This window comes from Neomonachus schauinslandi, chromosome 9 (genome assembly GCF_002201575.2).
Source record: "Neomonachus schauinslandi chromosome 9, ASM220157v2, whole genome shotgun sequence".
Lineage (NCBI taxonomy): Eukaryota > Metazoa > Chordata > Mammalia > Carnivora > Phocidae > Neomonachus > Neomonachus schauinslandi.
In genome coordinates, this window is record NC_058411.1 from 72540869 (window position 1) to 72567905 (window position 27037).

General features: G+C 41.2%; 2 protein-coding genes across 2 annotated transcripts; one reads left to right on the top strand and one right to left on the bottom strand.

Moving 5' to 3' along the window:
* METTL3 (methyltransferase 3, N6-adenosine-methyltransferase complex catalytic subunit) lies at positions 1-13281 on the top strand. The gene is made up of 11 exons (XM_021695789.2): positions 1-418; positions 6536-6753; positions 6848-7252; positions 8611-8786; positions 9391-9607; positions 9834-10021; positions 10397-10435; positions 10619-10727; positions 10847-10912; positions 11060-11172; positions 11805-13281. Exons 1-11 carry the CDS (start codon positions 319-321, stop codon positions 11914-11916), a joined length of 1743 nt encoding a protein of 580 aa, XP_021551464.1. The 5' UTR covers positions 1-318; the 3' UTR covers positions 11917-13281.
* Positions 12558-26789, bottom strand: TOX4 (TOX high mobility group box family member 4). The gene is made up of 9 exons (XM_044918334.1): positions 26728-26789; positions 26448-26516; positions 19760-20002; positions 18629-18889; positions 18047-18277; positions 16345-16425; positions 15266-16009; positions 13997-14160; positions 12558-13301 (listed from the first exon to the last, which is right to left on the bottom strand). Exons 1-9 carry the CDS (start codon positions 26731-26733, stop codon positions 13241-13243), a joined length of 1860 nt encoding a protein of 619 aa, XP_044774269.1. The 5' UTR covers positions 26734-26789; the 3' UTR covers positions 12558-13240.
* Between the last annotated feature and the right edge of the window lie 248 nt (positions 26790-27037).

Here is a 27037-nt window from a genome sequence, read left to right on the forward strand (position 1 = left end):
GCCGCGTGCACCTCTTTAAGCAACATGGCTGTTCTGCCAGGCACTAATATGGAAACCACAGCTTCACGGCGCCCGGAAGAACGGGGGAGCTCCTATTAAAAATATTTCCGCCATCCTGCCAACACCTAAGGTGGCTCTCATTTGAGCTTCAAAGCGAGCGGGAAACGGAAAATGACTTCCCGGCTAGCGCATTACCCGGAACTCTTTCCAGTTAGCCTGGGGGTGTCCGCGGGAGAATTGGAGATTTCCTGCGGCTGGGGCTGGGAGGTGCTAGTCCACCGCGCCTGATTCGAGACGTGTCCCGGCTGAGAGACTAGGATGTCGGACACGTGGAGTTCTATCCAGGCCCACAAAAAGCAGCTGGACTCGCTGCGAGAGAGGCTGCAGCGGAGGCGGAAGCAGGACTCGGGGCACTTGGGTGAGGCGCGGGGCTGTCCGGGCCGAGGTTTAGCCAGGGAGGGCGGGAGGGAACCCTGGAGAAAAAGAGCTTCCAAGCCAGCACCCTTTCCCAAGCGGCCATTTCTTTAATACCTGGTACATCAGTACTCTCCTCTTCACCCTCAGCACACAGACGTTTCGTCCTCCTGTGCGTAGTCGCAGTTCCGTTCCACCCCGGGCCTTGGTTCACTCCTCCAGTTCACTTTCTTGGGACAGAAGCCTGGTCCCCACCACCCCCCCCCCCCCCCCCCCCCTTTGCAGACCCCCCTTTAGTCGCCGGGACGTTTCCCTTCTTGGGCCCCCCGCCCCCCCCCCCCTTGAAACCTTTAAGCCCCCCCCCCTTTTTTTTTTTGCTCCTATGGCGCTTTGTTCTTCCGTTATAGCGACTGCTTTGTAGAGGTCGTTTCTTTGCCACTGTAGCCACCATGAGAACACGGACCGAAACTTTATATCCACAGTGACCAGCTCAGGGACCCTCACAGAGTTGCTAAATGAGTAGAAGAAATGGTATTGTCTTAGCCATCTGCGTCCCAACCAGAAACCTGAAAATATTTGTTTTATGTTTTTAAACTTTTTCTCCCCTCCCGTTGCCCCCTGTGTCACAAAACTTGAAGGAACCTCAAATGATTGTCCAATTTTATCTACCCCTATCCCCAGCACAAGCCCTGGGTTATTTAAGGCAAATCAGTTACAAAGATCTACAAGGATAGTGAATCCATACCATCCTTGTGGTAGTTTGTTCCAATGTTTATTAGTATACTAGAGTCCATCTCTAAATCTTGTCTTGGTACATATCAGGTCCATGTGCTCATGTTCTGGCCCCTGGAACCCAGAAGATGTTCTGTCAGGACTTTGACACCATAATAAACAAACATCTGTTAAGTATTTACAGTATGCCTAACAAAAAATGGACAAAGATAAGTAACATATTGTCTCTGCTCTCAGGGAGTTTAAAATTTAGGGGGGATAAAGGATTGATGCTTATAAAAAAAATTCAGATGCTTATAAAAAATCCAGAACTATGATATGATATATGTAAAATGCTGAATGAATGAATCCAAAATAAGTATAGACAGGGAAGGGAAAAGTAACAAGAGTTGGCTTTATTTGCAAAGGCAACATGAGTTAGTTAGCACTTGTGATTTGATCTTGATGGCTACATAGGACTTAGATAATTAAAGAGAAGTTAAGAGGGCAGGGCAAGTAGAGGAAGAAGAAGTACAAGTCCTATGATCGGAGTTCAATTAGTAGTCGATTTTAAGTTCCATTTCACTTTTCCATGGTAATAACCACACTTTGGTATTAACCAAACTTCGTCCCATGTGCAAACCTAACTATTAGAGTGTCGATACTTCAGTTTCTTGCTAAGCGTGTTTAATAATTTTGACAACAAGATTGTATTCTCCCTTGAATGTAAATATTCTTTTTTTCCCTTTTTTTGGATATAAATATCTCTTGACTTAATCTCTTGACCCACTTAATATATGGTTAAGATTCCTAGTACATCTGCCTAAAGAATATGGTTAAGACTTACATAAAAATATTTTTAAGGTTGTGCTTAAACATGTATTGTCTTCTGGCCCAGAGCTTTGGCTCGCCCATCTGGTACTGTGGGAGTAGATAGAGATAAAACACAAAATAAACCAGCCTATCACTCTTCTTTCTTTGAATTATTTTGGTTATTCCAAAGAACCTATTTCTTTGAGCATTAGGATTCTTAGGAAAACATGAGACATACTCTATTAGTTTATTAATCAAGTTTCCATGTAAGAATAACCAAAGGCTTGCTAATAATTTAGATCATTCCATTCTTTTCTCACAGGAAATAAAAATTTTCTTACTACCTCTTGGTTTTTATAGCATTACTGAAATCTGATACTTAATTGTTTACTACAAAGCTCAGTGAGAAAAGACAAGGATATTAAGTGAACTAAAATGTATCCATATCGTTAATGAATGCAAATACCATGGACAAAGAATCATTGGGAGACTTTCCTTAGTTTGGCATTTTTAAAGTACATTTTTTTTTTTCCAGTAGGTTTATGGCCTTCATGGTAGTGATGGTTTCATGGTGTGTAACCTTATTTCCAAACTCATCAAGTTATATCTGTTAAGTATATTCAGCTTTTTACATGTCAGTCATACCTTAAAGTGGTTTGTTTGTTTGTTTATTTAATTAATTAATATATTTTCCCTTAAGGTGGTTTAAAAAAAAAAAAAGGTGTAGTAGGTATTATCTATAGGGAGCATAGGCCTTTTAAAATTTTTATTTAGATATTTTTTATTATTACTTTTTTAGGTCTTTATTTTTTTAAAGATGTATTTAGAGAGAGAGGGCCTGCCAACGAGTGGGGGGAGAGGCAAAAGGAGAGAATCTTCTAGCAGACTCCCCGCTGAGCACGTGGCCTGATATGGGGCTTGATCTGATGACCCATGAGATCATGACCTGAGCCAAAACCAAGGGTTGGATGCTTAATCTACTGAGCCACCCTGGTGCCATAGCCGTTTTTTAATAAACAAAATAAAGCTCATATTAATGGCAGCAGGATATGTAAGGTACCTGGCACAAAGTTTGAACATGAATTAAGGTTCCCTCCCCCTTAATGGATTATATATTATATATATTATAACGGATAATTTATGGCTTACCTAAAATATTAAAAATTTCAGAGCTGCATAACAAAGGACCTGTATCCTGGGTATTGACTTAAAACTTACCCACATCTTCCTTTAGCCCCATTTTCTGTTAACAGTGTCTTTGGTTTAGTAGCTAATATGATTTACTCCCTTTGGCATACTGTAGGAGTTAAAGATATATAATGAGTTATATCAGTATATAATGTATAAAACAAATAAATATATGTATAATGAGTTATATCAGTGTATAATAATGAGCTACATCAGTATATAATATAGAGAACAATTTGTGGGGGGCGCCTGGGCGGCTCAGTTGTTAGGCGTCTGCCTTCGGCTTAGGTCATGATCCCAGGGTTCTGGGATCGAGCCCCACATCGGGCTCCCTGCTCAGCTGGAAGGCTCCTTCTCCCTCTCCCTCTGCAGCTCCCCCTGCTTGTGCTCGCTCTCTCTGTCAAATAAATAAATTAAAAAAAAAACAAAACAATTTGTGGGTGTAATGCCTGAAATCCTAATTTTAAAGATTTTATTTATTTATTTGAGAGAGAGAGAGCATGTGCGCAGGTGCATGAGAGCATGAGCGGGGAGGGGCAGATGGAGAGGGAGAAGCACTCCCTGCTGAGCAGGGAGACTGAGGTGGGGCTCCATCCCAGGACCCTGAGATCATGACCTGAGCCGACGGCAGATGCTTAACTGACTGAGCCACCCAGGCCCCCCCTGAAATCCTGAAATCCTAATCTTTTTTTTTTTTTTTTAAGATTTCATTTATTTATTTGTCAGAGAAAGAGAGCACTTGCACGCACACAAGCGGGGGGGAGCACAAGCAGGGGGAGACGCAGGCAGAGGGAGAAGCAGGCTTCCCACCGAGCAAGGAGCCTGATGCAGGACTCAATCTCAGGACCCTGGGATCATGACCAGAGCCAAAGGTAGGCACTTAACCGACTGAGCCACCCAGGCATCCCTGAAATCCTAATTTTATTTTATTTTTTTAAAAGATATTTATTTATTTGAGAGAGAGAGACAGGGATAGCGACAGATATAGCACAAGCAGGAGAGGGAGAAGCAGGGTCTCCACTGAGCAGGGAGCTCAACGTGGGGCTTGATCCCAGGATCCTGAGATCATGGCCTGATCCGAAGGCAGGCTCTTAACCAACTGAGCCACCAGGCGCCCTTGAAATCCTAATTTTAGAATACCTTGTTTCTTCTGCCTTAAAAATGATACTTATTGATTGTGCTTCAGTTGCTTAATGAAAGAAGTTTTTGGTTACTTCAAAATATTTTAAAACTTGACTGATTAAAAAAAAAAGTTCAGAGTTTTATCTCAGTGTAAATTGTAATTGGGGTATTTTAGCTCAAGTTTATTAGACTCCTAGAATCTCTGAGTTGCAAGGACTTCAGTAGTCATCATTCAATCCTGTTCAGTGCAGAAATTTTGCCTGTAGTCTTCCAAGTAAGCTAAATAATAACTGTCACTTATATTTCTTACATATTTTTAGCTTGGGTCCGTTGCTCTTGAATTCTTTTTCGTCCCGACGTTGAAAGTGCTTCAGGGATCTCCATGTATACAGTACCTCTTTGCCAAACAAAACAAGGAACTTGTATGAGTTCATCTGGCAAATGTTCTACTCTAAGATTCAGCAGAACATAAAGGAATCATAAGCAAAGTGAACAAAGTTCTGTCAGTTATTTTTTTTTTAAAGATTTTATTTATTTACTTGACAGAGAGAGCGAGAGAGGGAACACAAGCAGGGGGAGGGGGAGAGGGAGAAGCAGGCTTCCCACTGAGCAGGGAGCCCGATGCGGGGCTCGATCCCAGGACCTGGGATCATGACCTGAGCTGAAGGCAGACGCTTAACGACTGAGCCGCCCAGGCACCCCAGTTCTGTCAGTTATTTAACATTTCCAGCTAGTATGGTATTGTGGAGTCTGTTTTCCAAATAGGGTGTAACTTATTTTCATAAAATGTAACTGTTCCAGCAAGGTGTTTGATATAGTTCAGCTCCGTTTTCCTTGGAATTTGTGAGTCAAATTTTACTAAAGTCAATTCCATTAGAGTAAAAATGTTTAAGTAACCAAAATATTTCTAAATGTAAACTAATGACCTACTCATATCTTAAAATATTTAACAGAATTCTGATACAAGTCCTGAGTTAAATATTTCTTTTTTTTTTTTTTTTAAGATTTATTTATTTATTTATTTATTTGACACAGAGAGAGAAACAGGGAGAGAGGGAACACAAGCAGGGGGAGTGGGAGAGGGAGAAGCAGGCTTCCCGCTGAGCAGAAGCCCTATTCGGGGCTCGATCCCAGGACCCTGGGATCATGACCTGAGCCGAAGGCAGACGCTTAACGACTGAGCCACCCAGGCGCCCCTGTATTTTATCTTTTTAAGATTTTATTTATTTGTGAGAGAGAGAGCGAGAGCGAGCACAAGTGGGGGGAGGAGCAGAGGAAGAAGCAGACTCCCCACTAAGCAGGGAGCCAGACGAGGGGCTCAGTCCCAGGACCCTGGGACCATGACCCAAGCCGAAGGCAGACGCTTAACTGACTGAGCTACCCAGGTGCCCTTCTGCAGAATTTTATAAAATTTTTGTGTTTTGAGTGTTAGAGGTCACATTCTAGGGACACCTGGCTGGCTCAGGCAATAGAGCGCACAACTCTTGATCTTGGGCTTGTAAGTTTGAGCCCTATGTTGGGTGTAGAGATTACTTAAAAACAAAATCTTTAAAAATAAAGGAAAAGGTCCTATTCTAATCCTCAATACTGTCATTTTACATATCCTCTGATGTCCAGTGGCCTTGATTCTTTAAAATTCAAACTCCATTCCTCAGAAGAGCTGATCACAGCTTAGGTTGTTGAAAATATCTCTGGCTTTAAAATTTGGGTTGATTATTATTTAAAAGATTTTTTTAAAGGTTTATTTATTTATTAGAGAGAGAGCACGTATGTGCAAGCAAGCTGGGGGAGGGGCAGAGGGAGAGAGAAACTCTTTAGCAGATTCCCCGCTGAGCTCAGAGCCCACCATGGGGCTCAAACTCAGGATCTTGAGATCATGACCTGAGGTGAAATGAAGAGTTGGGATGCTTAACCACCCAGGCGCCCCTAAATTTGGGTTATTTCGGTTGTCATTTAGAGTGACTGAAGGGAGGTGGTACGGACATTTAAATCTACCATGCTGCTAATTTCCTTTGAACCACAGCAGGGACTGGAATTAGGAAAATACCTCTTACTCAGTAGAGAAAAGGTAAGTGGTTCCCAGAAAATCCAGGATTATCTTGGCAAAGCAGTGAATGCTTGAGTATGATTGAGGAAAGGTGATCTAGTGCTAAATTTGGTCAGAGAATTCTCTGCATGAAATGAAAGTACATGCTGTGAATGTTGGAGAATTTGACTCCTGAGGAGTGTCTAGACAGACCTACAGTGGTTGCCCTTTATCATTTTCTTCACTTTTCTTCACTCCTAGATCTACGAAATCCAGAGGCAGCACTGTCTCCCACCTTCCGCAGTGACAGCCCAGTGCCTACTGCACCCACTTCTGGTGGCCCTAAGCCCAGCACAGCTTCAGCAGTTCCTGAACTAGCTACAGACCCCGAGTTAGAGAAGAAATTGTTACACCACCTCTCTGATCTGGCCTTAACATTGCCCACTGATGCTGTGTCCATCCGTCTTGCCATCTCCACGGTAATGATCTGATAAGACAGGGTTGGGATATACCACTTCTTCGCTTCAGTTCATGGTCAGTGTCTTATTGCCTTTCCCTCCCCTCCTTCCCTAGCCAGATGCCCCTGCCACTCAAGATGGGGTAGAAAGCCTCCTACAGAAGTTTGCAGCTCAGGAGTTGATTGAGGTAAAACGAGGTCTCTTACAAGATGACGCACATCCCACTCTTGTGACTTATGCTGATCATTCCAAGCTCTCTGCTATGATGGGTGCTGTGGCAGAAAAGAAGGGCCCTGGGGAGGTAACAGGGACTATCACAGGGCAGAAGCGGCGTGCAGAGCAGGACTCAACCACAGTAGCTGCCTTTGCTAGCTCTTTGGCCTCTGGCCTGGCCTCTACAGCATCAGAAGCAGCCAAGGAGCCAACCAAGAAATCAAGGAAACATGCTGCCTCAGATGTTGATCTGGAGATAGAGAGCCTTCTGAACCAACAGTCTACTAAGGAACAACAGAGTAAGAAGGTAGGGGTAGATGGAAATGCTTTCACACATATACTTTGTTTCTTTGTTTTTTTTTAAGATTTTATTTTTTTAATATTTTTTATTTTTTTTTATTTTTAGATTTTATTTATTTGACAGAGAGACACAGCGAGAGAGGGAACACAAGCAGAGGGAGTGGGAGAGGGAGAAGCAAGCTTCCCGCTGAGCAGGGGAGCCCGACGCGGGGCTCGATCCTAGGACCCTGGGATCATGACCTGAGCTGAAGGCAGACGCTTAACGACTGAGCCACCCAGGCGCCCCTTACAGATTTTATTTTTAATAATCTCTACACCCATTGTGGGGCTCAGACTTACAACCCCAAGATCAAGAGTTGAATGCTCTACCAACTGAGCCAACCCGGCACTCCTCACATACACACTTTGAATTACAGCTTTGGTTGGGAGGGATTTACCCCTAGGGCAAGGAGCAGTTCTTAGGGTTGAGGGTTTAGAATAGTGGTTGTCAACTGGGGATTATTTCTCCCCACTTCCTTCCCCCAGAGAACATTTAGCAGTGTCTGAAGACATTGTGGTTGTCGCAACACAGGGTCGTGCTACAGGCATCTACTGGGTAGAGGCAAGCGATACTGTTAAGCATCCTACAATCATAGTAGGATAATCCCCACACGACAAAGAATTACTTCCCCCAAATGTCAGTAATGCCAATGTTGAGAAACTCCGATTTTGAGAATGTCTGTCATTGGAAGAATCATCAGGTAAAAGGAAGAGGAACCCAAATATAGGAATAGAGGGAGATGAATGGAGATGAATACTGGAAGGTAGTTACCATGGACCATTAATTAGGGAAACTGATAATTAACCAATGTGAATTGGCAGTTAACTGTGGTTCTGAATATAAATAATGGACTCACATGAATTCTTACCTATTTGCTACTTCTAGATGTGTAAATATGAACAAGTTAAATTTAACTTCTCTTGAGCCTTAGTCTTCTCATCTCTAAAGTGAGGATAACCAGAGTACCCTCCCTTACAGAACTGTTGCATAGACTCAGCTAAACAGTAAAGTGCTTAGTTCTTACTGTGTCTTGGTTATGTAAATATAAGTGGTTTTGGTGGGAAGGATTGCTTTCCTGGGGAGGGGAGGTTAACTTAATGCTCAGCAGTAGGAACCAGGCTTCTTATATTTTAATTCCATCCCAAATGCAGATCTGTAAGAGAGGACTGAACCCATGATAAATCTCCTAGAACTCCCAATTTTCCCGTATTAGGTTAGCTCATTCACCTCTTACAACAGGACATTGTCAAGTAGAATTTAGGGAGGTGGTTTAGGGCTCATTTTATCTGCAAACCCTTTTAAGTCTAAGGCTTCTTTTGTCACAGGTCAGTCAGGAGATCCTAGAGCTATTAAATACAACAACAGCCAAGGAACAGTCCATTGTTGAAAAGTTTCGCTCACGAGGTCGGGCCCAAGTACAAGAGTTCTGTGACTATGGAACCAAGGAGGAGTGTATGAAAGCCAGTGATGCTGACCGGCCCTGCCGCAAGCTGCACTTCAGGTGTCTTGGGAGGGAGAGAGGTGGGGTGGGGCTCCCAGACGCACTCATTCCTTTTCAGCACATTTCTTCTAGTCACTGGGGTTCTGTCTTTGATCCTGTCATTAAATGGTTTTAATGATTTGTCTTAGACCTCCAGATTCTGAAGGTGTACTTTCAGAAGTAGTGTTCTGTGGGAGAGAATACAGACTGCACTCCCAAACAGATGTGAGATTTTTTTAAATAATGTCCCTTTCTTCTTGCATTAGCAAGGCATCTCTGTCTCTGAGGCCCAGTAAAAGTTAAAGTTCTCTGGAAGGATGATCTTAGGAGAAGTAGGAACTTGGGCTCTAAGGCCAGTGTTTTATTCAGCTCTAACCAGCAAGCCCTTTTTCCTGTCCTAAGAAAGTTGTCTTTGCTCAGAGAGGAATTAAATTCTTCTTTAGTGTGAATTATGGATTTCCATGTTACCTGCTTCCTTTCTCTGAAAACTCTTGGAGGAAGCTTTAAAGATAAAATTAGGAGAGGGTAATAAAAGACAAAATTTTGAAACAGTTTGGAACTTGAACTATAGGATCTGACTCTGGAACACCATCTTGATTCTCATTCTCCCTTTTTATTTTCCCAGACGAATCATCAATAAACACACTGATGAGTCATTAGGTGACTGCTCTTTCCTTAACACATGTTTCCACATGGATACCTGCAAATATGTTCACTATGAAATTGATGCTTGCATGGATTCTGAGGCTCCTGGGAGCAAAGACCATACACCTAGCCAGGAGCTTGCTCTTACACAGAGTGTTGGAGGTGACTCCAGTGCAGATCGACTCTTCCCTCCTCAGGTACCTGTCCGCTCAGAAAACTTATTTCAGCTTAGAAACTTATATCTGAGTAGGGCAGCCATACATATAGGAAAGCAGGCATAATCAGCAATCTATCTTACGGATTGGGAATGGTGTGGGATATACATATTTATAATGGAATAGGAAAATCAAATGGAAAAGAGGGACTGGGGCCATGAATCTGAGAGTGAAGGAAGGGAAGATGACCAAATACCACCTCATGCAGTGGATCTGTTGTGATATCCGCTACCTGGACGTCAGTATCTTGGGCAAGTTTGCAGTTGTGATGGCTGACCCACCCTGGGATATTCACATGGAGCTGCCCTATGGGACCCTGACAGATGATGAGATGCGCAGGCTCAACATACCAGTACTGCAGGATGATGGCTTTCTCTTCCTCTGGGTCACAGGCAGGTAATGCAGTTCAAAGATATGTAGGTATGGGCAGATATAGTACAGAGTGAGTACTGGGTGGGAATAAAATCCTGGGTTTTCCTAGCCCTGCTATTAATTGTATGACTATGTCAGCCTTTTTTGCTACTGAGACCTACTGCCTGTATATAACACAAATGATACTTGAATTCTATTTAACTTTACATCTGTTCCTTATGAAAGGTAAGGCCATTGAGAATAGATACTGTTTTATGTTTTCATTCTTAGATCCATCCTGTTGCCCTAACGGTGTCTTGCATGTAAATGTTCACTGAATGTCTACTGAAAACATTTCGGTATCTTGAAGGGATAAAAAATACAGACGTGAAAGCAGCTGTTTAACCCTTTTCTTTTTAGGGCCATGGAGTTGGGCAGAGAATGTCTGAACCTCTGGGGGTAAGTAGTGATCATTGTGTTGCTTTCTACTGAAGGAAATAGAAATGTAATTGCTGTAGTTGAGATGTGTTCTCTTCTCCCAGAGTATTCCCTGTGAGTCCTTTCCTCTGTAGAGTAGATGGTACTACCCCTAAACTGTGAAAGCCGGATTAAAGCTCTAGTTCTCTTTTTTATGTCCCACAGTTATGAACGGGTAGATGAAATTATCTGGGTGAAGACAAATCAACTGCAGCGCATCATTCGGACAGGCCGTACAGGTCACTGGTTGAACCACGGGAAGGAACACTGCTTGGTGAGCAACACTGGGGCCCAGTTCAATAGGTGGAGCAGAAAGAGGAATTGTTGGACTTATTGAGAAAAAGTTCAAATGCTGGGGGTTCCATAAGGTAATCTGTTCTCTGTGGTGAGCAGGTTGGTGTCAAAGGAAATCCCCAAGGCTTCAACCAGGGTCTGGATTGCGATGTGATCGTAGCTGAGGTATGTGCTTCCCCAGGCATCCAAACCTTCCACATTATTCAAGTCAGGTGTGTTCCAGGTTCTCTCATTTGATCATAAATATAAATGGAAAGGGCTAGACTTCCAATCTTTGGTAACTTAAAAGTAACTAGAGCCTTGCTTTCCTAGGTTCGTTCTACCAGTCATAAACCAGATGAAATCTATGGCATGATTGAGAGACTATCCCCTGGCACTCGCAAGATTGAGTTATTTGGACGACCACACAATGTGCAGCCCAACTGGTAAGGCGAACATAGTAGCCCTCCTGTTTATGGTCAAGGATGGCTGTTAGTAGAGCTTTACCTCATATTTCAGTAGTTTAAAAATGGGCTTCAGAGGATTCAGAAGCCACCCAAGCTTGTATTTAAACTGTTTTATGGGGCTTTGCAACATTCACTGGAGACCCAACAGGTTTTAAGACCCAAATCACTGCTCTCTAAAGGGTATCTACTAAAGATTTTCCTCAGTTATTCTATGGGATGTATTGAAATCTGCCCCCTGGTGGTTAAGAATCCATTTACTGTCAACAGTTTCAGTATCTTTCATACTGTTAGAGCTTTGGAAGACATGTTGCTAGCATTTTTTTATCTAAAGAATACTCATTGGCAGCAACTTTGTGAAGTACGCCTGGTTAGCTCTCTGTTATTAACCCTTAAGTAATACAGAGCCAGCCTGTTTTAACACCAAAATCTACCCAATTCCTAACCAGTCATACTACCAAATACTATTCTAATATTAAGGTCTTCTTAAAAGAATTGGCATGAATATTAGATGAGATGATAGGCAGCCTTAATAAAAGGTAAGCATCTTTTAACAATATTAAGCCTTTTAATTCCAGGATTTTTGGTTTGCCCCTTCTTTATCTTTACTTCAGGATCACCCTTGGAAACCAACTGGATGGGATCCACCTACTAGACCCAGATGTGGTTGCCCGGTTCAAGCAAAGGTATCCAGATGGTATCATCTCTAAACCTAAAAATCTGTAGAAGCACTTCCTTACAGAGCTAAGCACCTACAGCCATGGCTCTGTAGGCTGCACCTGAAGAGTAATATTTGTACAATAGTTTTTCTTCCTTATTTAAATAAAAGTTTGTATTGTAGTTGGGATTTCAAGGTCAAAATCTGGCTCTGCCACTTAACATTGTGTGATCTCGTGCACCTTATCTCTCAGTAGGATTTCTTACATGTAAGCTGGGAATATGCTACCTACCTCACTGGGTTGTTGTAAGGTTCAAACTAAATGAGTGCATGGAAAGCATTAAAATGTTGATTATAATATATAGGATCAAAGTGATTAGCAGTTAGTACTACATGAATGTCGTAATCAAGAAGGGGGTTCTCTGGGACAGCTATTTTTCAAGGTAAGATTTGATTTCACTTAAGGTTATCATCATTAGGGCTAACATGCTCTAAATATTTGTTTACCCTTTCACAACTATGTGGCTTTGCTTGTCTTTTTTTTTTTTTTTTAGCTTATTTGCAAGAAAAATGAGATAAGCACATCTTAGATTAAATTTAAATGAATCCCTAGGGTGTACAGAGAATTAGCCTATATATTATGTAAGTGAAAACACCTCTAGCCTATCTTTTAAAAGATATTTCATCAAACACAAGTGAACACAACTTCTTTAGACTTTGGTAAAACCTCTTATATTAAGGATATAGACTTCTGCCTTTTACACTCATAAACTGTGGTAAGTGCAAGAGGGAGGATCAAGGATTACAGAAATAACATTATTTGTAAAGAGAAATAAATAAGAAACTCCCAGGTGATAGTATTTTCCCTACAGCCCAGGGTGCCTGCTCTGTTGAAAACTTTTGTTCTCCAAGCAATGTATAGGTGTGACAGCAATCGTTCCTGTTTAAGAGATAACCTTTAATGCAACTTTTTATCCCCTTTAAAATGGATGCACACAGTGTTTTAGCCTAGGCTCAAAGCTGAGTATTCTCCCATCATTTTAATAATTGTTTAGGCATGTCCTATGACAATTATACCGAGTTTCCTCAAACAACCCCCCACCATCACCACCCCTATGTTCTGCTTGTTCATATTCCCTTTACCCTTCTCTGCTATTATCACTGGTATCTCTGCTTGTACTTGAAAGTAAAAAGCAATTCCAGATTACAGCCAACTCAATGGCCTTGCTCCATAGTATGGCCCCTGATGAAGAGACAGAAAAGGGGAGAAGCACAAAGGACCATCATGGGTTGAGATCAGGCACTACCAGAAGCCCAACTTGTTTTTTAAAAAGAGGCTCTTAGACATGTTCCCAGCAGATAAGTCTTGACTGGCTTGGAGAACAGGAAGGACTACTTCACAAACACCACAGTGTTTGAATTTCTAGAGGCCACCCAGGCCAAGAAGACATCCCTAAGAGAGAAGAGATACACATAAACTTAGAATTACAGCCTAGATACAGCCTTTTTGAACTCTGTCTTAAATAGCTTCATTAAGATGAAACGATATCACCCAATATGAATCTAAGGGCAGTGGGCCTTATTTAAGTTTAGACAATCCTGATTTGCTGAAGCAGATCTGACTTAGGAAAATACCAATACTTTCATAGATAGAGGTAAATCCCAGGAAAACTGGGGAGATGGGCAAAATCTTCAGAACTTCTCTCGCCCCTACCACCCACCCCTTCTGCCACACTTAGCACCTTCTTCTTATGCTACTTACCACTTAGCATAATGGTCCACCTCAAATTCTAATTCCCTGAGTAGCTGGATTTGCAGTAAGGAGAGAAGCTAAGCTAATATCCATAGTCACTAACAGCTTAAGGTGTTACAATTTTTTAAAAGACCATATGTAACTGAATGTTAAAGAGCACATGTAACTGAATATAATGTAACCAAAAAGCAAAAACTGCTAATTATATCATCTTTGTCTACGTGGGAAATGTAAGCTCTTTTTAAGCAGGGGAAGCTTTTCTAGTAGCCTCTATATAATCAGACATACATATAGCAATCTAGTCTACCTAAGGTCAGGTGATGCTCAGGGTTACCCGTTTTCCAACAGTTAACTTCGCAATATCTGAATTATAAGAAGGGAAACTATAAGCTCACCTGCAGTGCTTCACCACACATTCATTGCTGCAGTACTCATTGTCCCAGTCCTTACTCACAACAGGAGGGTTCTCACAACCGGATCTCACACATCGAGGCTGGGGTGAGAGTGTCACGGGAGACCCACTCACCAATTCAACATCCATTTGAGAAGGAGACTCAACCTATGAGAGGAAGAGAGTACAAAAGATTAATTAGATTGCTACTTACTTAACTAGCCAGCTAGTCAAACTAACTCTGGGAACCAATGGAGCTGCCCCCATATGGGGGCAGAGTCCTAAAAGAGTTCTTGGTCTCCCCCTCTATACGCAGCTTGAGACTGACATGAAGATTCTTCCAATTGGCGGAATGCTGGCTACTCCTCTTTAATTTTAATTGTATCTATCACTGACTTTATTCCATACTTGACTACTACTCCTCTGGAAATCTCAAAAGTACAGTGTGAGTAGAGTGGTTTATGCCATTAGAAAAAGGGAAAGACCTCGGAGATTCATAGTTTCCTGCTGATGGGGGGTTATTTTTCTTTAAATGATTGCTTCAGTAATTGTGGACCTGGAGTCTCAAAACATTTTTTTTTTTAAGATTTTATTAATTTGACAGAAAGGCACACAGCGAGAGAGAGAACACAAGCAGGGGGAATGGGAGAGGGAGAAGCAGGCTCCCCGCTGAGCAGGGAGCCCAACGCGGGGCTCCATCCCAGGACACTGGGATCACAACCTGAGCCGAAGGCAGATGCTTAACGACTGAGCCACCCAGGCACCCCAAAACCTATTTTATTTTAAATGACTGTTAGTGATGTACAAATTTATTAAAACTATGGTAATTGGCATCTATTTATGTCTCTTTGGAAAGACTCAATAATATGAACCAATTTTTTTCAAGCTATCCATCCCCCACTTAAAACACATCAAGCCAAGCAGCAGAGATGTAGGAGATGGAAGAACTTGTATCTCCAAAGTTTAGGATCCTTGGATAGATACCTCTGAAAAATAACTCCACGCTTACTTAGGCTTTATCCTCTCTCGCAGAACTGCAGTATGACTTTTGCTTAGTTAAGGGGTGGTCTGGGACAGAACACCCTCCTAAATGTTTCTTACCAAGAACAATACAGATTATCATGGGTAGGACAAGTCACAGTTGCAGGGAACTCCTACAGGAACTCCTGGTTGCCAGACATTAAATGCCAGCAGCAACCTCCACTTTTACTGGGTCAACCAAAATAATTCTACCTTTCCACTGGTCTGGAGAAAGACTTGAAAACAGGCTCACCTCAGGAACTACATCTGTGATCATCTCACAGATGGTCTCAGGAGAGGTTTCCTCCACTGTGTGGGCCTCGGGGCTGTTGTTCACAGGCCGCTCAGGACTACTTTCCACAGCTGGTGGGACTAAGGGTGTCTGCATTTTCAGAGTGGGTGGAGGCACAATCTTGATCTGCAGAGGAGGTGGCTGTTGCTGTAAATTGATTCGAACTTTCTGAGGTGGAGGCTGTTGCATGGCCTGCAGTGGGGGAGGCTGCTGCAGAATGGTCACTTGCTGCTGAGTGGGGGGCTGAGGCATCTGTTGCAGTGGAGGGGGTTGTAGTCGGGGTGGAGGCAGTTGCATAGAAGCAGCAGCTGCTGCCGCTGCCTGCAACACTGAGCGAGTGACAATTTGGGCTTGTTGACTGGGCTGGATAGTGGCTGTACTGGTTTGGCCTAGTTGGATCCCCCGGGAGGTCACCACTGTGGCTGGGATAACAGTAACCATCCCTCCTTGAGACATAGTAATAGAAGAGGGCAACATCTGTTTGGTAATAATCAACTTGGTGATATTGGGCTGACCCCCAGCCCCAGAAGATGCCTGGTTTGCCACATAGGAGGAAAGAGTGGAGTTAACAACAATGGAAGGGGACAGGGCAGGGGGCTCTGTTGAGGCTGGTGCTGGAGATGCTGGGTCAACAGTAGCCATAGGAGGTGGAGAAGGAGTCTGTGACGGTGGCACTGGATCCAATTCTACTGTTTCCACAGTGGCCTAAAAGACCCAAAAAAAGGAAAGAAAGAAAGTCATTGGGAAATTTACTCTCTTCCCCAGAACATATTCACTCTAATCATCTCCCAAGAAAAGATACATCACAGAGTGGAAGAAAGAAAGAAAAGAGCTGTGAGAGTAAATAATGGAGATAAACTCAGAAAGACAGACTGTGGCAAGGTTTATGATGGAAACAATAGGAAACCTGTTATATACTTTTAAGCTTTTAATACAACATAGTATTAACAGGTCCTACAGGTTTTTGGTGGTATTTACTTCTTTTAACTGCTAATAAACAGCTCCAAAAATCTTCTTATTGCTTTAAGTAACCCTCTTACCTGACACTCTTGATTGTCTTTATATGCAGCCAGAGCCTTCAGATACTCTTTCTTGGCAGCTTCAGTTTTCCTCTTATACACCTACAGGAAAGGCAGAGACTGTTTAAAGTCCCCATACTCCTAGAAAAAACTAATAATTCTATATTATTTATCAACGAATGACAATTCATCTCAGTTAAATATTGACAACTCTTTTTAGTGAATATACTTCTGGCTAGTAATCAAGATAGCCTCCATGGCAGACTTTCCAGTGACCATGCATCTGAAAGTCAGCCAATCAGCAAGTCCTGCCAGGACAACTACACTTCTATAGCTAACACCATGCCCACTTTCATAACAAAAAGAAAAAAGAAAAAATCCAGATCCAAACATTGTGTAAGATTAATAGTCTGCTTAGCCTGGGATTGTGTCTAATGGGTATATTCTCCCTTAAGGAATCTGGCAAGTTATTTGCAATGATGGCCACGAGAATTCCTCCCATCTTGCATACTTTTTCTTCCATTGAGGGCTGAAGCCTATTTCCCCTTCCTTTGAATCTGGGATAGTTCTATGAATTGCTTTGACCATAAGAAGGTGCCTTCCTTCGAATCTGGGATAGCTCTATGAATTGCTTTGACCATGCAATTCTGCCTGAAGTGACAGAGAGACCTTGCTCTAAGTCAGCCATACTGTAAGGAAGCCAGTCTAGACTTTTGAAGGATGAGAGGCCATGTGTGGGAATCTAAGCCAAGTAGCACCAAATGTCAGACATGAGAGCAAGGTCACCTTGGCCAGCCATACCAGCTATCATTTGACAAACCACAAGAATGAGCCCAGGCAAAAACATCAGAAAAACCATCTAACCAATTCATATTATCATGAGAAATAATAAACTGCCACTATTTAAAGCTATTAAATTTGTGGTTTGTTGAGCAGCAATAGATAACTGCTATAAGTTATAAGTTTCAGCTTTTTGTTTCAAATATTAAGTAGCAGACTCACTTTGACAGAAGACCTGGGGAGTCTAGGGCAATGATAATTATAGCCATCTTCAGTATTAATTGTATTGTATATTTACATAGTATCATAATTTTCATTTATTTATTTACTTTTTGAGAGCAAGGGAGAGAGGAGTGGGGGAGGACTGGGGGGGAGAGGGGGAGAGAGAGAGAGAGAGAGAGAGAATGAATCTTAAGCAGGCTCCACAACCCAGTGTGGGGCCCACCGTGGGACTCAATCTCACGATCCTGAGATCATGACCTGAGATGAAACCAAGATTTGGATGCTTAGCCAACTGAGCCATCCAGGTGCCCCTATTTTTTAAATCCATATTAAATTTAGAGAGATTAACTATAGTTTTCAAGTTTATACTAGGCCAATGAAAAAACCATAAACTAAACTCTAAATTCAAACTTAAGGCTAGTGGATTTTAGAGATGCTATTTACCAAGGAATGGCCTAATTTTACAGATGGAAAAAAAAACGGGGTTTAAATTAGATTCAGTGTTTTTACAAACATTATTAATAGTTTTTGATGTACATTCTGGATTCAGTGGATGGCTGTAACTTTAAGACAAAGTATGATCTGTGAATGTGCTGTTAACAAAGAGTTGATATTAAATAAGAACAACTTAAAAAGTTAAAAGAAAACTTAGTTTTTTATCCCCTTACTTAAAAATTTCTAGGACATTCACTACCCACTACTCCCTCCATGTTTTGTTCACCTGTTTTTGCTCCTCTCCAAGACTATCCCACATGGAGGCCACAATTTTTGAAACTTCTCCAAAAGTGGCATTGGGATTCTGTCCCTTAATGGCAGCCTGTGTATCACGAAAGAATAAAGCATATGCTGAAACTGGCTTCTGAGGTTCATTAGGATCTTTCTTTTTTCTCTTCTTTGGGGCCTTCTGCTTTTTTCCTGCTTCCACCACAACTGTCTTCTGGCTGGGAAGTTGCTGCAGGGGAGAAAAGAGAGAATTACAAAAGGGAAGAAGGAAGTATCGTGTCTGGAGAACTGTAAGAAAAGGACTTTAATATGGGGGAACTAACTAGGCACATGGATGGAATTTTCAGAAATGCTAAAAAGAGGCAATAGGATTAAGACATTAGTAAAGTAGGTGAGGACCAATTAGAATGGGGATTGGGAAAAGCATTATAAACTGTAGATTGAGAGGCAGGACCCCATACCCAGAAAAGAGCAGAGGAGATGGCAGGGCAGGAGCAAATAATACTGAGTAGGCTCTGTATGCCAGGAGTTTTATCCCAGAATATCATGGCAGATTTGATTTTGGCAGGGAATGCCTCACCCTCCGGAAATCCTCAACACCATCCTCATGAAGTGAACTAGTAGGTGAAGGGGTGGTTGAAAGACGATCCTCAGGTGACTGGGCAGGTGGCAGGATGGTGCCACCCCCTAAGCTCAAACCAAGTTGAGAACTCAGTTCTGACTGATCAATGGTGGTCAACTGGCTATGCCCCATCAAGCCAGATGTCATGTCTGTCATTGGTACATCAATTGTAACAGGTGGGTTGGCACTATACTGAGTTCCTATAGAATGGTCCAAGTCCTGAGAGAAGCAGAAGGACTAATTAAACACTAAATATAAAAAAACACCACTCTTTCCCCCCACTGAATTCAGGACAGTTTATAACCCTTGCTTACCCAGATTGTATCATCATTTAAAGACTAAACATCAAATAATTTATCTATATTAAGCTTTTTAATAAAGTACAGAAATTATTAAAGTCACTTCTTTGTACTCAAAAGCCTGTTCCAAAATAATGAAAAATAACCAGAGAAGTCTTAATTTTGGACAAGTTAGTTTAAAAAACAAATAAATTATTCAGTAATCTGGAGGTAGTGATGACACATAGGGTAAAGAAAAACTTCCTGTACTCTCCTACAATAATGGTTTTTAAAGTTGCAACATACAGGCAATCAAGAGTAAATAAGGCCAATGTTAGAGATGTTTGGCATCAAATATACTGTGAAGATGTGCTACTGAAGAAATGTGCTGAAGTCCAATACACCAATTTATAACAAAGTAATCCACAATACATTGGTTCAGACTGGTTTTGAATAAATCTCTCAACGTGCCAGCTGTCACACTCACATTTTTTTTTTTCACACTCACATTTTAATCCTAGGATGTGATGGCAATTATAGATGGGGAAAAAAACACACACCCCCATCCCAATCATTTTCATATCCGGGTGAACGCTGTACATTTTATAATTTTAAATCATTTTTCAAGTAAAATTAATTCAAATGATAAATTTCCTTCAGGGGAAATTAAGTCTTTGTTGGTGAGCCTTTAAACACAGAATGAGAACCAAGTAATACCCAAGTGTAGTAGGGAAGAGAGAGTCACTTTTATCTTCCATACCACTACCAAGCCCATGAGCTTGGGTAAGCTTGATAATGTCTTGCCCCTTACCATGGTCAAGCCCCCACTCAGGAGCCCCCCGCCCTGCTCCATCAAGCCATGGGTCATGCCCACAGGCATGTCCAATGTCTGGACCCCATATTGGGCTGAAAAGCTGCCATCCTGAGAGGAGGAGGGGTCTGCCAGGTCATCAAAGTGGCCAACCACATCTGAGACAGCCAGTGAGGGATCAGAATCCAAGGAGATAGGTGGGATTTCAAATTCCTCATCTCCCAAGCTTGGTGTATGGAATGTCTGTAGGGGGAAAAAGGGAAAAAAAGTTAGTGGGAAGAGGAGGAACCGCATACTGCTAAGTGAAGAACATGGCTGGGCACTGGAGTTTCTTAGTGTACCTCTTTTCAGCCTGGATCCTGTTTTTGTTATCAATTTCTTAGGACCTATTTAATTTTACAAACAAACCTCTGCTCTCCCAAATACCCTTGGTCATATGGCATATACGAGGCTGCCAAAATCAATCACAGTTTTCAGTTTTTTATCTTTGCCATCTGTTATCCTATCATGCTTATTGTTCTCATGAGTGCTCAGCTATTAGTAAGGATCCAGTCTTTATAAAATTGTTTTGCCTACGATGCTTAAAAACTCTCAAAAGATTCTAATAGACACCAGTTATTTTGCAATTATACACCTGAACTATCAGACCACAGAAATTCATTTTCAACCAGACAATTATACTTTTGACTACTGTTTTTAGGTTCCTTTGAAGCAAATCCTAAAAGGTACTGTCACGGAACGATACCTCTTCTAAAATATCTACACTTAAGAGTTCCATCTTAGTAATCACGATGTTAACAACAAGTAAGATTTATTTTTGGAAAACCCAACGATGTCAAAATAAGGTTAATATACTGAGGAGAAAAACCTTCATAAGAGCTACAGCCAAAAGGCAAACTGGTTCTCTAACATTCCTAGTCTTGCTCTGACAGAGCCTTTTCTGTAAGAGAGGAAGCAGAAGATTACTCCAGCTAGCTATAAAACCCAATTCCTTCCTCTGAATTCAACTACAGTAATAGACTCTTTCTATACTGAATGGGTCCACCATTCGTAGAGCTAACAGACCAATGTCTGAACTAAGATACATTAAATGCTATGGTTCCTTTTTGACAGTAAAAAACTAAAATGGCGACATCTGCAGTAAGAGCATTATAAATACTTGCAAGAGACTCTGGTGTCAGAGAGGTCTGGGTTCAAGTTCCAGCTCTGCCACTTACTAAAGGACTCTGAAGGGGTTTTCCTCATCTATAAAATGAGAGTTGTAACAGTACTCTCCGTATATTGTTATTTTGTTTAATAACTATTAATCATTGCTATTAATGATAACATTAATATCCTAATTATTATTAACTTGCAACCTGCTAATCAGTTATAGATAATTGGAATTTAGAAACTTTAAATTCAATCAACCTATCACATGGCATAGTAAATATCAACTGACTCAGATCAAATTCCATAGGTACCCACACTTTTTCCTCATGATTAAACAATACATTCTTTAAGAGTTCCTCAAGGTTATTACTGGCCCAGAAAGGGTTTCACTAATATCACCATTTTTTATTTTATTTTTTAAGTTTTATTTATGTAATCTCTACACCCAACGTGGGGCTTGAACTCACAACCCTGAGGTCAACAGTCACTTGCTCTTCTGACTGAGCCAGCCAAGTGCCCCACCATTTTTTTTTTTTTTTAATGAAGACATTGCTAAAAAGGAATTTCCAGCTAGTAGAAACTAGGGAGAACAAAAATATGTCTGTGAAATGCCTAATCTCTCTGAATCACACTGGCAAACTGAAAAAAGTTTCCTACAAGACAAACAAGATATATATATAGCTTCATTTCTACATTTTCCTTCTCTAAAATCCTTACTATTTTACTTAACATGGTAAAAATTTGGTAGTTGTCTGAGATGAAACATGAGAGTTGTACAAGTAACATAGGAGCAAGCAGTTCTTGATGGGAAAAACTAAAAATCTCCGCAACAGCTGAACTCTTCTCAGTACACAGCTCATGATTCTTGCGTGAAAGTTAGGAACTTCAGGTCCATGACTCTCTCTGAAATTTCAGTTTAGGTTCATGTGAGATTTTTCAAGAAGAGAGTACAAAGATTTCTACCAAATTTTCATGTGAACAAAGTTATGGGGATGGGAAAAAGGATCGGGGAAACATTTACTGTACTAGATTAATAGTTGTATGATAGTAGTTTTCAATTTTTACAAGAAACGGAATGTTTTGAAAAGCAAAAAATGCCTATCTTTTTTTGGCTTTCAAAAGTCAACTCTGCAAAGATATGAAAATGATACTATTTGTTAAAGAGAACAAAAAAAAAAAGTAAAAATTCATATCCCAAACAAGAGACCAGTGTTCCGCAAAGGACTACCCCACATAAACCATCTGGAGTGCTCTCAAGAACTACACTAAAAAACCAGACATGCAGAGATTCCATTGTATCGAATTAACAAGGCATTCTTTCTATGCACCACCCCCTGGAATGTGGAACAAGCTTTGTTATTCAGTATCCATAGCTTTAATGTTGTTTTTTGGGGGGTTTTGTTTTGCTTATTTGCTTGTTTCTTCCCTAAGTAAAAGAAGTAAAAAAAATAGCAATGATCAAGAATACAGAGGGTAAACTATAGACTAGAATAAACACAAGAGATTCACTCTAAAGCTCTTTTACTACCATAAATGATCTATAACATTATGGGGAAAAGCCAATAATGAATATCTAGTTATTTTATTTTTTTTAAAGATTTTATTTATTTGACAGAGAGAGACATAGCGAGAGAGGGAACACAAGCAGGGGGAGTGGGAGAGGGAGAAGCAGGCTTCCCACCAAGCAGGGAGCCCGATGCGGGGCTCGACCCCAGGATCCCGGGATCATGACCTGAGCGGAAGGCAGACGCTTAACAACTAAGCCACCAGGTGCCCCTCTAGTTATTTTATTTTAGTGGATCTACTATATAACTAGATCATACTCTACCACATATAAAACAAAGATAAAACTGTAGCAAATATTCAGGTAAAAATAAGTGATTTTGACCCAGGAGGAGAAAACAGGAACATGATATAGCTACCCTCTCATTCAGCCTTCTTTTCCTTCTCTGTTAAATTCGTGGGCCTTTTTGAGGGAGGAAACAATTTGGGAATTACAGTTTATAAACAAGGATGCTCAGCTATTTAGAGAACCAAAAAAAAAAAAAATTATTTCCCTCTTTTCCTATTTCCCCATGCTAAAACATACAATCCAGTATTTCTTTAAATACTTTGTATAGGGGCGCCTGAGTGGCTCAGCCGGTTAAGCGGTTAAGCATCTGCCTTCGGCGCAGGTCATGATCCCAGGGTCCTGGGATCAAGCCCCGCATCGGGCTCCCTGCTCGGCGGAAAGCCTGCTTCTCCCTCTCCCACTCCCCCTGCTTGTGTTCCCTCTCTCGCTGTGTCTCTCTCTGTCAAATAAATAAATAAAATCTTTAAAAAAAAAATACTTTGTGTAGATTACTCATTTTAAAGAAATTTATTTTAATCCAACACCTGTTTACTCATAGTACACTGGTACAATGGGTCATTAAGATAATTCACTGTTCTTAAAAAAATGCTGTAGTAGTGAAAATTTTAACTATTCAGCCTGAAATAATTAACCGGTTCTAATATTGTAAGTACTTTTCCTAATTAAAAATAGGAATCTTTATATTATTTTCCAAACGTGCTCAAAGCACAGTATCATTGTGTAAGAGCCAACGAGAATGAGGAAAACAGATTAAACTCCCTTCAGATAGAACTTTCCTGTCTCAAGCAATGCTATAACACATCCTAAGCCTTCCTCTCTGGATACTTACTTACTCCTTAGAAATTTTTAGTATTCTTATTTAGGTATAACTTAAGTATACAAATTTAAAGTACATAGCTCAAGGAATTTTTACATTATGGAAACATCCAATTAGCCATCACCCAGATCAAAGATACGGAACATTTCTATCACTGTAAAAGATTTTGTCATACTCCTTCCTAGTCAATACTCTCTCCTTTTCCTAACAGGTACCACTATTCTGATTTCTATTACCATAGTTTCACATTGTCTATTCCTTATACTCATTTAAAAAAAAGTGAACTTATATAGTGTCTACTCTTTTATGTCAGGCTTTTTACTCAACAATATATTTTCGAGATCACCCAAGGTACATTTATTAGTAGTTGATGTCCTTTTTTATTGCTGTGTAGTATCCCTTTTTACTAGTACCAGTTTATAGACATTTGAGTTGTATCCAAGTGCTTAGCTATTATGAGGAAAGTTGCTGTGAACATATATGTTTTTGGTGAATACATGGACTCATTTCTCTCATGTATACATCAAGGAGTAGAAATTCTGGGTCACAGGGTGGGTATATGTTCATTTTTAGCAGATACTGCCCGTTTTCCAAAGTGACTGAATCAATTTACACTTTAATCCACAATGATTAAGAGTTATCTACTTCCTTGCAAAATCTTTTGTCAGTGTTTTTAATTTTAACCACTCTAGTGGGTATACAGTCATGCTCGTTATAGTTTTAACTGGCATTCCCCTGATGGGTGATGATGACACTCTTTCATATGCCTAATGGCAATCTGGATACCCTCTTTTGTGAAGTGTGTGTTCAAATCTTTTGCCTGTTTTTAAAGATTTTTTATTTATTTATTTGACAGAGAGAGACACAGCGAGAGAGAGGGAACACAAGCAGGGGGAGTGGGAGAGGGAGAAGCAGGCTTCCCGCTGAGCAGGGAGCCCAATGCAGGGCTCGATTCCGGGACCCTGGGATCATGACCTGAGCTGAAGGCAGACGCCCAACAACTGAGCCACCCAGGTGCCCCTTTTGCCCGTTTTTAAATTGGATTCTTTTACTCTACATTAAGTATTTGATATATCCTGAATATGTGTAAGGTATGTATATTAAAATATCTTCTTCCAGTCTGTGGTGTACCTATTTAATTTCTTAATGATGTCTTTTGATGGAAAGAGATTCCTAATTTCAGTGAAGTCCAATTTTTCAATTTTTTTTTTATGGTTAGTATTTTTTGGATATCTATCTTTTTTCATGCAAGAAAACTCTAAATATCACTCTTTTTCTAAAAGAAAAACTTAATATCACCTTTACCTAGTTCTAAGTTATATTGGGGGTGGTTCACAATAAGACCAGGTACAACAAAAACCAAAAAACAAATAAAAAAAAAAAAAAAAAAAAAAGGGGGGGGGGGGAAGGAAGGGTGAAGTTGTAATGAGAAGAACTGTTAGCAACGACAAAGACCTAAGCTAAAGGAAGACACTGAAATTTAATTGTGAGCTTCTTGGCAAAATAGTTGTGTTGTTAAATTTCTTAAAGTCATAAAAACAGAAAAAGGATAGACTCAAACCTGGAAAGTTTCTTGATGAGGCCAGTGTGAAATTTACCACACTCTAAGTTTAAATCTGATTCAGAAGAAATTGGCAATGATGCATGTTCATGTGGGTAAGGCCAATGTGAGATTTACAACACTCCAAATAATGAAATTAAACCATGGAGATATCATTCAGAAAAAAACGGCAATGAGACTGGAAAGCATCAAAGAGATTTAGTTTTATATCATTTCTAAATTTGTCCTTCATTTGAGCTACACTTTCCCCTCCTTAAGAGAATAACAATAACCAATAATGGCAATAAAGAAATCAAACTAGCAACTGTCCCTTTTCAATCTAATTCTCATCCATAGAAATATTAAGGTTTAATTCAGGAAAAGCCTACTCAACAGCAACTGAGAATTCTTAGGACAAAAAAACAAAAAAACAAAAAAAAACAACAAAAACTGATGCAAGTGGTTCTCATCACTTTTGGGGGGGAAAAAAGTACTAAAATTCTCAAAAACAAAACAAAACCCAAATCCTAGAAAGCTCAAGACTAATCAAAGACAGGGAAATTTACTTTTTCTATTCCAAATCTTACTATTTTGCCCTGTCTAAACAAGTGATACGTATCTGTATCATGACAGTATTTTAAGCAAAACTTTTTCACAGATACTAAAGCACCTCATCATAATCATTACTTCTACTTCACAACATCATAAAAAACTATTATTACAGCCATTTGACAGCTACGGAATCTGTGACATATAAAGGTGAAGTAACCTGCCCAAACTCTGAGTCACTGGCAAACAGAAACACATGTACTCAACTCCATGTTTTCTGACAACTATTTCCTTTCATTTTGTCACTGGCGAAACAAGCTTGTAGGTAAACATAACTACTTTTTTTTTTTTTTTTTTGAGTAGAGGTTTAAGAGAAACAAAGACCCTACAACAGAGATAGTTCCAAGAATGAACACATGTTCACAGTTAACCCCTTAAGTAGACTCCTCCCTTACCCCAATTTCTTCCCGCTGTGATCCCCCTAATTGTACTTATTTCTCCCCAATGAAAGGAAACAATTCCACCCTGTCTTCCAATCCAGAATCACTCTGAAATGGGTTAGCTCTTTTCAAAGTCTTGCTTTTCTGATGACAGCAGCTTCCCGGGCCTTCCCCATAGTCTTCATAGGCTCGGGAAGCAGCTGCCACTGTTCTCTGAACACCAATCTCGGCCCCTGGTTCCCAGCCCCCGGGCCCCGGCGTCCGCGCTCTCCTCCCCACCGCCCTACCCCACCGCTGCCTCAGGCCCTCCCCCCACAGCGTCGGCAGCTCGTGCTCACCTCAGCCCCTGACAGGAAGGGGTGCGAGGGCCCTGTGATCGTCAGGTAATTGTCATTTCCTCCGGGAAACTGGAAACCAAAAGAAAGCGGCGGGGATAAGTTAGGGGGAGTAGAGAGTTAGCATGAAGCGACGGATTCTGTCCCCGACATTCTGACAACACTCCCAAACCCGGCTTTCTTCTCCCCTCCCGTCAGCCGCCTTTCCGCCCGGCTTCCCGCCTCTGCTTCGACTCGGTCGGCCGCGCTCTCTCTCCAGCCTTCTTAACGCTCAGGTTCCTACCTCCATCTTCACACAACGGCTACCACCGTCTCAGTTCCCTCATCGCTCCCACCGCCCCCACCGGACTCGAACTGCCGTCACTTCCGCAAGGACGCGCGTCGCTCTCCGCTGATTGGATGGAGAGCCGTGGGGCTGTTGCCGGGATGGCCGAGGGGACGGAAAGGGTAGCTACCGCCCCCTGTGGCTTGGTGGGATAATGGCAAATAGAAGTATTGGAAGCGTTCCTGGAGGTGCTGTCAGGGTATTACAGTCGCTCCGATCGAGAGAGGATTTCAGGGGAGAGCAATAGAGACGTGATCTGGGCTAGAGG